This window comes from Oncorhynchus mykiss, chromosome 28 (genome assembly GCF_057628025.1).
Source record: "Oncorhynchus mykiss isolate SJ-2025 chromosome 28, ASM5762802v1, whole genome shotgun sequence".
Classification (NCBI taxonomy): Eukaryota; Metazoa; Chordata; class Actinopteri; order Salmoniformes; family Salmonidae; genus Oncorhynchus; species Oncorhynchus mykiss.
In genome coordinates this window covers 10,997,314-11,015,149 of record NC_143049.1, presented here as the reverse complement: position 1 = coordinate 11,015,149, position 17,836 = coordinate 10,997,314, and the positions used below count along the sequence as shown (strand labels likewise).

Here is a 17,836-nt window from a genome sequence, read left to right as displayed (position 1 = left end):
ACCTCAGTTCTGCCCACAGATTTTCTATGGAATTGAGGTCAGGGCTTTGTGAAGGTCACTCCAATACCTCAACTTTGTTTTCCTTAAGCCATTTTGCCACAACTTTGGAAGTATGTTTGGGGTCATTGTCCATTTGGAAGACCCATTTGCCACCAAGCTTTAACTTCCTGACTGATGTTGCTTCAATATATCCACATAATTTTCCTTTCTCATGATGCCATCTATTTTGTGAAGTGCATCAGTCCCTCCTGCAGCAAAGCACCCCCACACCATGATGCTGCCATCCCCGTGCTTCACGGTTGGGATGGTGTTCTTTGGCTTGCAAGCTTCCCCCTTTTTCCTCCAAACATAAAGATGGTCATTATGGCCAAACAGTTCTATTTTTGTATCATCAGACCAGAGGACATTTCTCCAAAGAGTACGATCTTTGTCCCCATGTGCAGTTGCAAACCGTAGTCTGGCTTTTTTATGGTGGTTTTGGAGCAGTGGCTTCTTCCTTGCTGAGCAGCCTTTCAGGTTGTCGAAATAGGACTCGTTTTACTGTGGATATAGATACTTTTGTACCTATTTCCTCCAGCATCTTCTCAAGTTCCTTTGCTGTTGTTCTGGGATTGATTTGCACTTTTCACACCGAAGTCTAGGAGACAGAACGCATCTCCTTCCTGAGCAGTATGACAGCTGTGTGGTCCCATGGTGTTTAAACTTGCGTACTATTGTTTGTACAGATGAACGTGGTACCTTCAGGTGTTTGGAAATTGCTCCCAAGGATGAACCAAACTTATGCAGGTCTTGGCTGATTTCTTTAGATTTTCCCAGCTATTTAAAGGCACAGTCAACTTAGTGTATGTGAACTTCTGACCCATTGGAATTGTGATAGTATATTATAAATGAAATAATTTGTCTGTTAACAATTGTTGGAAAAATTACTTGTGTCATGCACCAAGTAGATGTCCTAACCGACTTGTCAAACTAGTTTGTTAACAAGAAATTTGTGGAGCGGTTGAAAAACAAGTTTTTATGACTCCAACCTAAGTGTATGTAAACTTCCGACTTCCAACTGCACTGTTGGAACTAGAAGCACAAGCATTTCGCTACACTCACATTAACATCTGCTGACCAATTTGATTCAATTTGTAAAATGATAAAGCCCTATTGTGCATCAGTGACACCTTGTGGATCTCCAATATTACTGAATATTTTCTTTCTGCTGCATAGTAATAATGACTATGTTACTTGGAACATGTAATGGTTGTAACAGCAACAAAAAAAAGGATTCCATTTTACAATGATAACCTAAAAGAAAGTTATACTGATATAAGTACTCTTGCAGAAAACAAGTGCAAAAGGTTTTTCAAACTTATTTTTTATTTATTTGTACATTCACCACTTACAGGGGTAAACCAAAAAACAATAAAGTATTCTTTAATAATGATTAAAAACAATATTAAATCCGCTTGTGTGTATTAATACGCACCCCTTTTCCAGCCTGCGTTGACCGGGGGGGGGGGGGGGGGCAAAGGATGAACAGAAAGAAGCGTATAGAAGATTCTAATCTCTTGCAGAGAATATAGTCTCTCATCTTTCAAACTAAACAAAGAGAACTTTGCGCAACACCGTCAGTCCTCCACAGGAATCAAGGTGGAGGACGGCAGACTGACTGGGACAGCACGCAGCCATGACAAAGCACCCCACAGAAACCAGTTGTGGAATACACAACCCAGGGGAAGGAGAAAAACCGCTGTGTGTGTATGCATAGAACTCTACATAGAGCACTTACTCTTCAGATATGCACGAGGGGGAAATAAGGGGAAAAGAGTTGGTTGCCAATCTGCCAAGAACATTAAAAAAAACTAATAAGAATATACTTAGGCAAAATTAACACATATAAAATCTAAACTTTCAGACTGAAGCAAGACAGACTGCAGTCTGGGGGAAACACTGCTCAAACCATGGTCCCAGTGTGTGTGTGTGTGTGTGTGTGTGTGTGTGTGTTGGTCCTCTGTAGGGACTTAGTTCTAACAAAGTACATGTAGTGATGGGGAATGGGGGGTTATTTTAAGACAGTTTCAGCCACACCAATTCCCTCTAGCGTCGTCTGTCACGAGGTGGAGGATCACTGCGGCTGCGAGAGCGTCTGCCCACCCCTGCACTGTTGCCCCCTGGTCTGCGGTGGCTGCTTTCTCTGTGTTTGTCACCCTCTCTGTCTCGGTCCCTGTCTTTGCCCCTTTCCCTGTCTCGCTCTCTGTCCCTGTCCCCCTCGCCTCTTTCGCCAGATGCTTTTATCCTTTCTTTGCGCTCTTCCTCCCTTTTCTTCTCCTCCTCCTCTTGCTGCTCCTTCCTCCTCTTCTCCCGCTCCTTCCTCCTCTCTTGTCGAGCTACTTCCCTCTGTGTAAACTGGCCACAAAGAGACAGAACAAGGGAGGATGTTAAGAGTGGATTGTGAACCATTTAAAATCAACACTTTCAACAAAACGTAAGGAAGGACATGTGGACCTCAGATAGTTGAGTTTTGTGTATATATATCTGACCTGCTCTTCTGTGAGGGGGAGCCAGTATATACAAGGGGCTGCTTTGGTTTTATTGAACAGGTCATCCAGCAGTTTGGCAGGGGCTTCCTCTGCAGCTTTCTCTGGAGACACAACACAAAAAAGTGTAAACGTACAGTTGACCCGACAGGGCACAGCTCTAAAGCACCATCACCACTCTTCACCTTTCTTGTCCGTCTTCCTCTCCTTGCGCTTCCTCTCTCTGGAGCGCGATCGTCTGGGGCCCGCATCCTCTCCAGGTTTTCCGGGACCAAAGTCCCGGACCTTGTCCCTGTCCCACTCCCTCTCCGCCCGGGTCCTCTCCCTGCGCTCCATCTCACGCTCTCGCTCTGCCCACTGGTCACGCTCGGGCAGGAGAGGGGGCAGGGCCGCCCCCCGACCTCGGCCAGGCACCGATGAAGCCCCCCTCTCCTCCTCTCCAGCCCCCCCAGGGGGTGGCAAGCCTCTGTGGAAGTCAAGCTACAAACACACACGAGGGGGAAGGTTGCCATAAGGAACATCATAAGCACTCAAATATTAGAGAACTGGGGAATGATATGCATCATCACATAGGGCAGAACTACAAGGGACAAGTTAGTCTCACCTCCTCTTGCTGACTGAAGTCCACACAGAGGAACTTGGGGTTGCTCTGAGGCCATTTCACCCCATGTAGTGCTGCACGAGTGGCCACTGCCTCCTCTGCACTGGAGTACTGAAAGAAGAGGGAGAGCAAGAACGGACATCCATTAGGAACATTGAGGCTTGCCTTAGATAAGACACAGAAAATAGGAAACTGTAGGAGGAGTTCTGAGCTGCATCTAAAATGACACCCTACAGTCAAGTGCACCAGCTTTGACCAAAGTCTCCTATGGCTGGTTAAAAGTAGTGCACTATACAGGGAATAGGATGTCAGTTGAGACACAGATCTGTATTCAGGACAACGGCCAGCAGACAGAGACGTACGGTGACGTAGCAGTGAGATTTGATCTTGTCGATCCAGAAGCCGTCCTCCAGCACGGTGCCAGTCCTGCTGAGCAGCTCCTTCAGCTGACCCAGTGTGAACGGACGAACCAGGTTGGACAGGTGGACGATGTTGGACACTTTGCCTCGTGGAGGAGAGGGCTGCTTGGCCGTGCGGACAGGGTCGTCTATGGTGATGGACACGCCAGACTTCTGCTGGCTGATGGAGCGACGGATCAGGGTGTCACTTGGGGTCACTGAACAGATGAGACCAGAGAGATGCATCAACCTGATAACTCACAACATATCAAAAGGCTAGAATCTAGCCCAGGGTTATCAGAGGTTTTGAGAAATCTGACAAGATAATTAAGTTGATCTTTAAATTTGGATCCATCTATCACCTGTGTTCATCTCCATGTCATGGATGGGGGGAGAGGGGGATTGTGTCTCCATGGAGTCTCTCTGGAATGAGTCGTCCATCTTCTCCTCTCTGTCGCTTTTAACCTCCACTCCATCCTCTCTGTCCTCCATGTTCTCACTCCTCTTGGACTCCTTCGGTCCATTCTCCTGGGTCTCGGACAGGACCACCTAGATACAGTACATTGGAAGTGGGTGGGGTAGAGGAGGGGGCACACAGATGTTTTAACATTCACAATGTAATACGTTTGGGTCAATTACGAGTGTTAGCCGTTATAGTAAATCTTACTTTAACGCATAAATGACTGCCGCAAAACCAATTTCCAGTAATACATTATTACTTCTTCAATCAAGATAAATGTACAGTCCACAAAACAGGCGAAGTAGAACCCTGACCTGTGTGACCGTGCGTCTGATCTTGAAGTCTTGCTCGCCCTGCTCCCTGTCCTCCTCTCCCCCAGAGAGGTGAGCTTCCTCTGGGTGCAGATCCACCACCGCCTCCTGTCCTGGACTCAGCCTGATGTCTGGGATCAGAGACTGGGCAGCGCAATCAATATATTACAGATGGGAGAAGGAGAGAAGCTTCAAGACTCAACAGATAGTAAAAAGTTAGGTTAGTATTCATTATCATGCTGTGTTTGGATAGAATTCATTATCATGCTGTGTTTGGATAGATGGTTTGTAATATGTACAACAGTATATTTTGCAGTGTAGTGACGATGATACTGTACCTTCAGAGAGTCTGTGGTGATGCTGATGGATGGTTTCTTGGCTGTGACCGCAGTGCTGGAACCCCACCTCCTCTTCCTCCCGGGGCCGGCCGCAGACTCTGCCTCGCCCTCTGCACTGACGACACCTGGAGAGGCCTTGCTGCCTGGAAGACAAAGGATGATTGCACAACTGGCCAAACGCGAACGTAAGCACCTCATCTATAATTCTCTCACCCACACGCACAGGCCAACTCAACTAAAAACGACGTCTACCTACTGAGCCGAAGAAAACAAAGTATACTCACTGCTCAGGGAGATCCTACGGGCTGTGAATGCCTTTGGCGTCAGACTCTGAAACAAAAATAAATAAAACACACCCAGAAGTACAGGGGAAAGGTGAGAGGCAGAGATGGAGAGGTGCATAAACAGATTAGAGGGAAGACAGGATAAGAGAGAAAGTGTGGGTGAACAAGGGAAGAAAAACTAGATGAGAGAGACTGCTACTCCAGTCTAGGTCACTTTCCATCGCAACATATTAGTCAAACAATGAATAGCACCAGTAATATTGAATCTCAATATATGGCTCTCAATAGCACACTGCAGTGAGCAGACAGCGGGTAACATCTTTGCTTGGTCTCAAAACAGTGTGCATGGCTTTAAGATATGCAGTAATATTAATGACTGGGGCCCAAATGTCAGTTTATGTTTGGTGTAGAAAGATGTTCAGGGATGGAGCCACAGTCTCTATCACACATACAGAAGGACAGATAGTAGCCCGATGACAATACTGCAGTTTAAATTCCTTAGAATTAAATAGCTCACATTTCATTTCACTTTCATAACAACTACGTGGCTGCCAGGATTACTGGGCCATAAAGCAAGACTATAATATTGGGTGGTTTACAACAATATTCATTCAAAAACATCAGTAGCCATAAATATGTAAACTAAATCATTTGACATCTATGTCAGAGTCAATTCCCCCATTTTAGGCTAAAAGGAGGGAGTCGACTGAAACTATACATTTTCTAAATATTGTGTATTTCTTTGTAGAAAATAACATTGAGAAAAGTACTACTTATTCCCTGGTACCACTGACACCTGATCCTTACTGGGTTGGATATGGCCCAATCTCGACTGCATGTACTGTATCTAGGCAACAAGGGTCCAATCAAAGGTGGTTGTGAAGTTTGGGTGGAAATCTGACAGCTGGTTGGCAGGATGGGCTCTGTAGATCAGTGGGGGTGGGACTTGAGTGGCTTTTGGAAACGTATTGGGGTCAAGTCCTTAGCGCTTAAGCATCAGTCTTTCAGATCTTTGTCATGCTTTTCTGTTGGGATACTGCCTGGCTGAGGTTTAATGGAGATGGGATAGTCAATGTTGAACAAGAGTAACTCCAAAAACTAGCAGGGGCATAGTTCAGCAGACAGTCTGTTGGGTGCTAGGTAGTAGCAGAAAAAAAGGGACCCAATTGGCAAATACCTTTTCCAGCCAACAATCAGATGTTTGGTAGTGAGTCCAAAGAAATGCTGAAGACCATTGAGAAAGGTATCAAAATGTCCGAGATCATGACTTTGAAAAACAGCCACGAAGAGAAGACCCAAGCTGTCCTCACGACTCATCAGGTTCATTTGGATCTCATTCTGAATAGGTGGAGAACACCCAAAATGTCCTTTCTCAGAGAAACCGTTTCGTCCAGAAAAAAGAATTGACCAGTTAAAACGGTCCACGCAAGTCCATTGAGCAGCACATTCATCTGTAGGTGGTGAGAAGAAAAATGTACTGCAGCAACTCCGTTGGAAGCCATCCACAGGCATGTCATCGAAGGATTTGAAACAGTCTTGCTGAGTGTCGGCCTCACCTCCCCTCAGACCCGTTGTGAAGTGAGGTTGTATGTGGCCATACAGGTGGTGTATGAGCCAGTCGCTGGTGTTAGAGACGAGATCAGTCATCCTAAACCCTCAGCCCATTAGTCCAATCAAGTGCCATCTCCGTGGCAACATGGCCTTTGTTGCCACAGTTGTCCCACTGCAGTGCAGAATCAGGGGCCTATGTGTGGGATACCCAGGGCTCTTGGGGACATTGGAACAGGTGCAGCAGTAGTAGTGGCAGAAGTAGTATGCAGGTACCATTAGGGGCAATGGAAGAGGCATGAGCACCTTTATAACAAAGCAATCAATGGGGTTTTAAACATCAGCCACAGTAAGCATCTCCCCTGCTGCTTCTGTCTGAGACAGCATCAGCAAAGGGTCAAAAACACAGCTAAAATGGTTTAGTTTTTTACTAGCTCATCAAACCTCTTAAAAAAGGGTCAGGTTAACCAAACCAGTAAGTAAATATTACAAATAACAGATTGTTACTTTTCATTTAGAAATGTTTGAAATGTGCTTCTTATTTCTTATCAGTAAGCATTTTCAGGACCTAAAAGCACTTCATTGTCTACAATGATATGGGGTATAAAGCAAAATTGAAACGAGAGACATCATTAACGGGAGAAGATGGAGCACGGAGGTGCCCAATATCACAACCTAAAAACTAGGACCAAAAACACCCCATTTCTAATTCCTAACTAAAGTGTTTAGGTTTGATGGCTGACAACTGGAGGGAGGTCGCCTCACAGGTTGGCCAGTGACAGTCCAAGCCCGGAGCACACCCCTCTTTAGAGAGCCATGGTACAGTGAGGATGTCCCAGTGTTCCTCCGTGGCCTTACCTCCTCACTGCTCTCAGGAGCCCGCTCAGGCTCAGCCATGGCAGCCTCCTTCACCTCCCTATAGAGAGAATGAAAGAAATGAAGAAGAGGAGTGATGGAGAGATAGAAGGATGAAGAGACAGGAGGATAAAGAGGGGGTAAAGTGTGGTTCCGGTTAGTTGCAAAAAGGTTTTCAGAACAATGGGGTCCAAAAATATGCAACATGGAGGGATTTCAGACTCGAGTTACACGAGGCCGTAAATTTAACTTTATTCCCCGTTTATGCACTTCTCTCTAGCATGTTGACCTTGAACTTAAGCGTGAGGAAAAGCCGGTACCAACAAGATACAAGTTTGGGGTGGAGATCAAAGAAATGGAGGTGTCTACAGATAAGCAGTATCCTGACCTCGACTTACAGTACCAGTCAAAAGTTTGGTCACACCTACTCATTCAAGGGTTTCTTTATTTGTACTATTTTCTACATTATAGAACAATAGTGAAGACATCAATACTATGAAATATCGCATACAGAATCATGTAGTAACCAAAATCATCATATATTTTATATTTGAGATTCTTCAAACAGCCACCCTTTGACTTGACAGCTTTGCACACTCTTGACATTCTCTCAACCAGCGTCATGATAGTCACCTGGAATGCATTTCAATTAACAGGTGTGCCTTGTTAAAATTTCATTTGTGGAATTTCTTTCCTTCTTAACCTCTCTAGGGTATGTGAGACACTAGTGTCCCACCTGACAACATCCAGTGAGATTGCAGAGCTCCAAATTCAAATACAGAAATACTCATTAAAATAATTCAGAAAAGATACAACTATTTTACATAGGTTTAAAGATTAATTTCCTGTGAATCCAACCACGGTGTCAGATTTCAAAAATGCTTTACGGCGAAAGCATATCTTACAATTATTTGAGAACATAGCCCAGCAGACAAATCATTACAAACAGTAACTAGCCAAGTAGAAGAGTTACACAAGTCAGAAATAGAGATACAATTAATCACTTACCTTTGATGATTTTCATATGGTTGCACTCAGAAGACATTAATTTATTCAATAAATGTTCCTTTTGTTCGATAAAGTCTCTTTATATCCAAAAACCTCTGTTTTGTTTGCACGTTTTCTTCAGTAATCCACAGGCTCAAATGTAGTCACAGGCAAAAATGCCAAATAGTATCCGTGAAGTTAGTAGAAACATATCAAACGATGTTCATAATCAAACCTCAGCTTGTTTTTAGCCTAAATAATCGATAATATTTCAACCGGACTATAACGTTGTCAATATAATCAATACTCATTCAGACTGCTCTTACTCCCTCATTTTTCAGAATACAAGCCTGAAACAATTTCTAAAGACTGTTGACAGCTAGTGGAAGGCATAGGAACTGCAATTTGAGTCCTAAGTCAATGGATACTCTAATGACATTGAATAGAAAACTACAAAAAAAAAATCCTGCTTCCTGAATGGATTTCTCTCAGGTTTTCGCTTGCCAAATCAGTTCTGTTATACTCACAGACACTATTTTAACAGTTTTGGAAACTTGAGTGTTTTCTATCCAAATCTACCAATTATATGCATATCCTATCTTCTGGGCCTGGGTAGAAGGCAGTTTAATTTGGGCACGCTTTTCATTCAAAATTCCAAATGCTGGCCCCTACCCTAGAGAAGTTAATGCTTTCGAGCAAATCAGTTGTGTTGTCACAAGGTAGGGGTGGTATACAGGAGATAGCCCTATTTGGTAAAAGACCAAGTCCATGTTATGGCAAGAACAGCTCAATTAAGCAAAGAGAAACGACAGTCCATCATTACATTGAGACATGTAGGTCAGTCAATACGGGAAATTAGGAACTTTCAAAGTTTCTTAAAGTGCAGTCGCAAAAACCATCAAGCGCTATGATGAAACTAGCTCTCATGAGGCCCACCACAGGAAAGGAAGACCCAGAGTTACCTCTGCTGCAGAGGATAAGATCATTAGAGTTAACAGCACCTCAGATTGCAGCCCGAATAAATGCTTCAGAGTTCAAGCAAGACATCTCAACAACTATACAGAGGAGACTGTGAATCAGGCCTTCATGGTCAAATTGCTGCAAAGAACCCCCTACTAAAGGACACCAATAAGAAGAAGAGACTTGCTTGGGCCAAGAAATATGAGCAATGGACATCAGACTGGTGAAAATCTGTACTTTGGTCTGAGTCCAAATTTGAGATTTTTGGTTCCAACCGCTGTGCCTTTGTGAGAAGCAGAGTAGGTGAATGGATATCTCCACATGTGTGGTTCCCACCATGAAGCATGGTGGTGGTGTGTTGGTGCTTTGCTGGTGACACTGTCAGTGATTTATTTAGAATTCAAGGCACATTTAACCAGCATGGCTACCACAGCATTTTGCAGCGATACGCCATCCCATCTGGTTTGTACTTAGTGGGACTATAATTTGTGTTTCAACAGGACAATGACCCAACACACCTCCAGGCTATGTAAGGGCTATTTGACCATGAAGAAGAGTGATGGAGTGCTGCATCAGATGACCTGGCCTCCACAATCACACAACCTCAACCCAATTGAGATGGTTTGGGATGAGTTGGACTGCAGAGTGAAGGAAAAGCAGCCAACAAGTGCTCAGCATGTGTGGGAACTCCTTCAAGACTGTTGGAAAAGCATTACTCATGAAGCTGGTTGAGAATGCCAAGTGTGCAAAGCTGTCAAGGCAAATGGTGGCTACATTGAAGAATCTCAAATATACTTTGCCTAACACTTTTTTGATGATTCCATATACATGTTATTTTTCTTCACTATTATTCTACAATGTAGAAAAGAAAACTCTTTTGAAGACTGCTACTGTGTACACAGTAATAGTTGAATAGGATGGCATTGACTAGAACACAGCATATACATGAAATGAGTAAAACAGAATGAAAACATGAATAAAGTGACCAGTGATTCCATGTCTATGTACATAGGGCAGCAGCCTCTAAGTCGCAGGGGCGCCGGGTGGTAGCCAGCTAGTGATAGTGACTACATTCAGGGCAGGGTACTGGGTGGAGGCTGGCTAGTGATGGCTATTTAACAGTCTGATGGCCATGAGAAAGAAGCTGTTTTTCAGTTTCTCGGTCCCAGCATTGATGCACCTGTACTGACCTCGCCTTCTGAATGGTAGCCAAGTGAACAGGCCATGGCACGGGTGGTTGATGTACTTGATGATCTTTTGGGTCTTCCTGTGACATCGGGTGTTGTAAGTGTCCTGGATGGCAAGCAGTGTGTACCCGGTAATGCGTTGGGCAGACCTCGCCACCCTCTGGGGAGCCCTGCGGTTGCGGGCGGTGCAGTTGCAGGCTGTAATACAGTCCGACAGGATGCTCTCAATGGTGCATCTGCAAAGGTTTGTGAGGGTCTTATGGGCCAAGCTGAATTTCTTCAGCCTCCTCACCACACTGTCTGTGTGGGTGGACAATTTCAGATTGTCAGTGTTGTGTACGCCAAGGAACTTGAAGCTTTTCACGTTCTCCACTGCGGCCCCATCGATGTGGACGTGCTCCCTTAGCCGTCTCCTGACGTCCACAATCATCTCCTTCATTTTGTTGACGTCGAGGAAGAGTTTATTTTCTTGGCACCACTCCGCCAGGGCCCTCACCTCCTCCTCCCTGTAGGCTGTCTCGTCATTGTTGGTAATCAGGCTTACTATTATGTCGTCTGCAAACGTCATGATTGAGTTGGAGGTGTGTGTGTCGAGGATCAGCAGCCCATCAGGAGGTCCTGGATCCAGCAGCACAGGGTTAAGACCCAGGGCCCCAAGCTTAAAGATGAGCTTGGAGGGTACGATGGTGTTGAAGGCTGAGCTATTGGCAATGAACAGCATTCTTCCACAGGCATTCCTCATCCAGATGGGATAGGGCAGTGTGCAGTGCGATGGTGATTGCATCGTCTGTGGATCTATATGCAAATTTAAGTGGGTCTAGGGTGTTAGGTAAGTTGGAGGTGACATGATCCTTAAATTAGCCTCTCAAAGCACTTCATGATGACAGAAGAGTGCTACGGAGCAAGTAATTTAGTTTGGTTACCTTTGCTTTCTTGGGTACAGGAACAATGGTGGACATCTTGAAGTAAGTGGGGACAGCAGGCTGGGATAGGGAGAGATTGAATAGGTCCGTAAACACTCCAGCCCAGTGGTATGCGCATACTCTGAGGACGCGGCTAGGGAGGCCGTCTGGGCCGGAAGCCTTGCGAGGGTCATCTTGCTTAAATGTCTTACTCACGTCAGCCAAGGAGAACGACAGCCCACAGTCCCCGGGAGCTGCCCACAACAGTGGCACTGTGTTATCCTTAAAGTGGGTGAAGGTGTTAAGCTTGTCTGGGAGCAAAACATCAGCGACGTAGCTGGTTATGCTTTGTAATTTGTGATTGTCTGAAGTCCCTGCCACACAAGTCTCGTGTCTAAGCCGTTGAATTGCAACTCAACTTTGTCTCTGTAGTGACGTTTTGCCTGTTTGATTCACTTACGGGGGGCATAAATGCACTGTTTGTATTCAACCATATTCCCGGTCTCTTTGCTGTGGTTAAATGCGGTGGTTCGTGCTTTCCGTTTTGTGCAAATGCTACCATCTATCCACGTTTTTTGTTTTGGGTAGGTTTTAATAGTCACAGTGGGAACAACATCCCCTATACAGTGCCCTTGGAAAAATATTCAGTCACTGAGTTCTTCAGTATGGGCCATTCTATAGCCAATGTTTGTCTATGGAGATTGCATGGCTGCGTGCTCAATCTTATACACCTATCAGCAACGTGTGTGGCTGAAATAACCGAATCTACTAATTTGATGGGGTGTCCACATACATTTAGCCATGTAGTGTATATCTGACCATTTTATAAATATTATAATTGCGTAATATGACAGCATTAACAAAAAAATGCTCTCCCCGGCATCCCAAGATGAATGAATGGTTTTGACCACTAAAGCTCCACTGCTTTGATTGGTGTAACACTTAATTTGCTCCATGGCTCAGGCAGCCAAGTGGATACAAGGCTGTTTGGCTCATCGCAGTCACAAAAATACATTTGCAACGGTTTCTGCTAAAGAATGCCATGCTGGTGGGTGGTAACATTAAAATAAAACCCAGCTCTGAAACTAAATGTAGGCTGACATTTTTTCATGTCATATCATCGGAAAAGACACCACATTCACACAAAGTAGACAGTTTGGGTGTCACTTCAAGCCCAAATATACTTTGACTAAAACTATGATTTATTGACTTAAAACCTTTGTGCAACATCATGGGTAAGCTCAGGCCATTGTCTTGCAGCTCGAAAAAGTGTATTTCTAAAGGTGTGGGCATTTATTAAAACATGTAAAAAAGGAACAGATTTCCTAAGTCTGAATCAGGCCCTATGGGAATAGGATATACAAGCAATATGATAGTGTCCTGCTCATACATAAGGGCATGCCTAACAGGGTGATCCATACAGATTGGTGTAGCAAAGAGAATAGAGGTGCAACATTAGCAGCAATTTATACATGACAAAGTAAGGCACGAATCTCTTATTTGCACATTTGCTTTTTGAGCATTAATTTCCATGACAACAAAACTCAAAGATAAAATAGACCTATGTTCTGTGCTAAATCAAATCCCAAAACGTATTCTATTAGAATGTAATCATGATTATTATCATGTTAAAAAAATGAATTTGATATGAAATGAGGTAGGCTTTCAAAATAGTCAACACCAGTATGCTTGTGATTGCCATTCGTGCATTATCTATTTACAATTCATGCAGATTCTGCGGTCACTTTTTTGTTGTATGAATGGAAAAGAAAAGCAGGGCATTTCGGGAATATACTACTCAAGTGCAATCCCCTTTCACTTGGTTGATTCATTCTGTCAAGGAGCGGCACAGAACAATGAGAGCGGTGACCGAATGCCCCCCATACCCCTCCCCGTCCACATTATACACACATCAATACTTCACACCGACAACTCTGCTGCGTCATTAAAATGTAAGAGCGCAACATTTATCGCTACAAAATTGCAATGCGTGTTAAAAAAGACATGGACGTGAAACGTCGCTACAATGCAACACCGCAAACGGTCTGTTGATGTAAAAAATCCCAGCGCCACGACGACCAGTCTTTTCTCTTCCTACCTCACGCTCACCGGCTTTTAATCTCCTCGGACAGCATTTTTACCGAACCCGGTAGACAAATATCTCGGTGAGATTAAATGATACAAGTTTTGCGATACATTCTGCTGCTGGCCAAAGCAGTGCATTGTTATCAGTTACAACCAAAACATACACGCAGCACAGCCATATTGAATTGAATGAAAAATGAGACACAGGGGGAAAAAAAAGGACCCTCATCTCCTCTGGATGAGGCTTCCAGGCAAATTGGCTTCCAGGTAGTCGCATGAAACGCCTGACAGGAATAGTATTAACCTGGCATTCTTGAGGACAACCCAGTGCAAGGTTTAACGGTTTATTGTTATTTTCTTGCCGTTTTATCATTTGCGTCTTAAGCAACAATAAACAACAATAAAACTATTATTCTCAAAAGGGTGTTATTGTTGGCACATCTGAACAGTCAATCTACAGTTGTAAGGCTATACATAGTTTTATATTTTAATAAATACTGTTTTCTTGGTTTCGTTTTTCCCTGTCCCCGATTTTTATAGAAAATCTACAAATATTAAAATATTCTAAGTCCACAACAATGCTGAAACCATACCAGGAGACTACTTTGGACGTCTGGGAACAATCCCCCAAAATTATTGGAGGGTGTAGTTGCCCTATAATTCAATTGCGCCTATCAAGTGTGTTGGCTAACAGCGTTGTGATTGGCTAGCAGTGTTTTTGTACTGTACAATGTAGGCTACATGTGATAGCTGAGTTCGCAAAACAAACGCCCCGCAATTGATACAAATCAGTATGATTTCATTCTGCCAGGTTGGCCTACTTTGCAGTCAACATTTATTTGGGAAGGTTTTTTGGAAAAGCCTTTAGAAATGCTAATTCAAACAGTCCATGATTACTGAATTACAAAGATTAAACCAGGACTTCGAAACAAACTTTTTGAATACTTGGTTTGCATACCCATTGTTTGAATAAATCGTAAAAAAGCCAATTGTTAACCAAAACGAACGTGACCAGCTACATTTTTTCCACTGGCACCATAGCGACTAATTAAAAATAGGTGTCACACTGTCAGGTCAAAGGGTCGCAAATGCAAGTGGTCACAATTTCAAACCCTTGCATAACGCACAGTCAAATTTTTGAGTTTGCGCAATGTCATCGAAAAGAATGGAGGCGTGCTTAATTAGCCACCTGTATTTGTATGTTTCTGATGTCAATGCTTGACACATGTAACATGAAATAACTCCCAAATTAAATGTTTAAGTGTTACTGAAGGTTCTACCTTGTAAAAATGAAAGGGGAAATTCTCAATGGAATTTCGTGCTCGTTTTATTATGATGTGTTTTATTATGTGTAACATGATTTACATCATTCAAGTCACAAGTGTGTCCCGAAGTTGATGTGGTTATTTGATCCCCTTGCCACTCTTAAAGTCACCCTCAGTTTCATCAGCAACATGTGACAACTGAGGGCCTCTGAGCGAGTTGGTAGGGGCTAGGGGCTGGTTTGGGATTCACAAATGCACTCCCCTCCACATGAATTTGGACAGTAAAATAATAATTTGGCTCCATACTCCAGCATTTTGGATTTGAGATCAAATGTTTTACATGAGGCGACAGTACAGAATGTCAAGTTTTATTTTAGGATATTTTCCTACGTCCGTTTAACTGCAAAAAAAAGATATAGTCCCCCCAATTGAAGAAATATTAAGAAATTAATTTATAGTGTATTAAAATAGTCAAAGATGTAGTATTTGGTTCCATATTCCTAGCACACAATGACTACCTCAAGCTTGTGACACCACAAACTCATTGGATGCATTTGCAGTTTGTTTTGGTTATGTGTTTCCAATAGGAACTGAATGGTGAATGATTTGAGTAGATGAGACGTTTCTGAATACTTCTAAATTCATCCTGATAATTCCATGATTAAGAAAACCAATGAATGATGATGATTGGGAAGGTTACAGACTACAACAAAACATGATAATCTCTCATCATTACCAATAACAGGGGAGTATAGCATTTTGGGGGGTTATAATTTGTGCCTCTGTACACCTTCCTACTCATCATTATTCACGATTCATTCATGATTATCTATAATCATGGTGGCATACACGTTAAATACAGAATTATTCAGAAACATGTTATATTGTTACGTACAATAAAAGTGACTAAAATGACAATATTCAGTTCCTATTGGGAACAATATAATCTGAAACACAATCAAAACAAACTTGACCTACCGTAATTGCTGGACTATTAAGCGCACCTGAATATAAACCGCACCCACTGAATTATTAAAAAATATGTATTTGTACATAAATAAGCTGCACATGTCTATAAGCCGCAGGTGCCTACCGGTACATTGAAACAAATTAACTTTACACAGCCTTAAAACGAAACACGGCTTGTAACAAAAATTAAACAGTTGCCTACCAAGAAAGTCATTGGTCACCATCTTCCTCCTCCTGTGCACTGAAACCACTGAAGTCATCTCCTTCGGTGTCGGAGTTGAATAGCCTCAGAATTGCTTCATCCGATGTTGGATCGTTTTCATTGTCGGTTTCGTCACTTTTATCCGGAGGCAAATACCCCGCTGAGCTCATGCTGCCCCTTCAACACGCAGCAGTCCAGCCTTTCGAAACCCGTCGATGATAGTGGATTTTTTGACAATGCTCCACGCTGTCAGGACCCACTGGCAGACTTGACCATAAGTTGCTCTTCGCATGCGGCCCGTTTTAGTGAAGGATTTCTCCCCACTTGTCATCCAAGCCTCCCACTGAGCACAGAGCGCCACCTTAAATGCACGATTTACACTGATGTCGAGTGGCTGCAAATACTTTGGGCCATCTGCTTTTCTTCCCTCCGAAAGCTTTTGTTGTCTTTTTGCACTGAGTCAGTTCCTCACACTGCTTTCCAACGTCTTATCATCGACTCATTAAGGCCAAGCTCCCGTGCAGAAGCTCTATTTCCTTTTCCAACAGCCAGATCGATCGCCTTCAACTTGAAAGCTGCATCATATGCATTTCTCCGTGTCTTTGCCATGATGAGGGTGACAAAATTACTACCGTAATCAGAATGATGGGAAGTTTGAGCGCGCTCGATTTACGTCACATTATGTGACGGTGCTCAGTTTTTTGGCGGCATGAATCTTGTGAAAGCGGGAAAAATCCATAAATTAGCCGCGTCATTGTATAAACCGCGAGGTTCAAAGCGTGGGAAAAAAGTAGCGGCTTATAGTCTGGAAATTACGGTAGTCATTGAATCCAAGGAATATGGGACCCAATTCCAAACTTTTTACTATTTTAATACACTAGTGATGTGCAGGTTGACTCATAACCCGCAGTCCCCCATGGGGCGGGCAGGTTTAGGGTAATACAATACTGTGTGGATGAAGTGCGGGTGGGTGGCGGGCAGGTTGAATAAAGAGAATTCAATACCTTAAAGAAATCCATAACTTAGGGTTGGCATTAGTGTGTAAGCCTAAGCTTTTGGGCCTATGACTCTACACAAGCCAAATAGCCTACACGCCAATCGTCAAATGCTTTTGGGAAAGAGCAGAAAACTTTTACGTTGATCCACAACGTCAGGAGTTTAATTCAATAACAGTAAAGCTGCGAAATGGAGAGTTGAAAATAAAGATAAAGGGAGGGCCAGAAAAGCAACTTTTGGGAAAGATTTGGTGAAGTGGTAAACAGAGTCTTATAGCAGTGTCGGCTTTGTTTTGTGTGATGATTGTGAGACACTATACAAATTCAACAGTTAAAAAAAGACAGGGACTTCAAATAGGCCTATGGCACATAAAGAAAACTGTAGCCTAATGTTCATACGGGTTAAATGGAAACTGAAATCTGGACACTGACTGTAGGTCTATAACTGGTCACATAGCATTAATATTAACTTGGGGCGGCAGGGTAGCCTAGTGGTTAGAGTGTTGGACTAGTAACCGGAAGGTTGCAAGTTCAAATCCCCGAGTTGAGGTACTGTCGTTCTGCCCCTGAACAGGCAGTTAACCCACTGTTCCTAGGCCATCATTGAAAATAAGAATTTGTTCTTAACTAAATAAAGGTAAAAAAAAATAAAAAAAACTTATGCAGAACCCGTTTCTTTCAGTAAAATAATACACCAAATGTAGGCAATTCTTTTTTTTAAATCGGGAACAGCATCTTGAGAGAATGGTAATGCTGAGTTAGCACCTCTACCAGAAACATCTCAAATCAGGCAAAACAAATCCTGCACCCCGTGTAAAAAAATAAATGTATACGCCGTCTCTGACTGTAGCGTACAGCGCATTTTCTGTGTTAAGGTTGGGTGCAGGCCTCAGAATTTCTCTTTATCACAAATAATCATGTGGTTGCGGATTTATTACTAGCAACTGCTGGCGGGTGAACAAAC

The 17,836-nt window shown here is 43.3% G+C and overlaps 1 protein-coding gene across 2 annotated transcripts in view; it reads right to left on the bottom strand.

The window, feature by feature from the left end:
- Nucleotides 1–1,347: 1,347 nt before the first annotated feature.
- The window catches only part of LOC110508482 (uncharacterized), a 34,098-nt gene continuing 17,609 nt past the window's right edge, over nucleotides 1,348–17,836 (bottom strand). The window contains exons 8-17 of one of the 2 annotated variants that reach the window (XM_036965962.2): nucleotides 7,324–7,381; nucleotides 4,918–4,963; nucleotides 4,634–4,776; nucleotides 4,299–4,439; nucleotides 3,887–4,073; nucleotides 3,489–3,742; nucleotides 3,130–3,237; nucleotides 2,711–3,005; nucleotides 2,529–2,629; nucleotides 1,348–2,394 (exon numbers count right to left, since the gene is read on the bottom strand). In XM_036965962.2, coding sequence (XP_036821857.2) covers nucleotides 2,086–2,394; nucleotides 2,529–2,629; nucleotides 2,711–3,005; nucleotides 3,130–3,237; nucleotides 3,489–3,742; nucleotides 3,887–4,073; nucleotides 4,299–4,439; nucleotides 4,634–4,776; nucleotides 4,918–4,963; nucleotides 7,324–7,381 — 1,642 coding nt within the window. In that variant the 3' untranslated portion in view covers nucleotides 1,348–2,085. Of the gene's footprint in view, nucleotides 2,395–2,528; nucleotides 2,630–2,710; nucleotides 3,006–3,129; nucleotides 3,238–3,488; nucleotides 3,743–3,886; nucleotides 4,074–4,298; nucleotides 4,440–4,633; nucleotides 4,777–4,917; nucleotides 4,964–5,724; nucleotides 6,772–7,323; nucleotides 7,382–17,836 lie in introns of those variants that run through there. The other variant, XM_090225318.1, reaches the window with a different exon arrangement.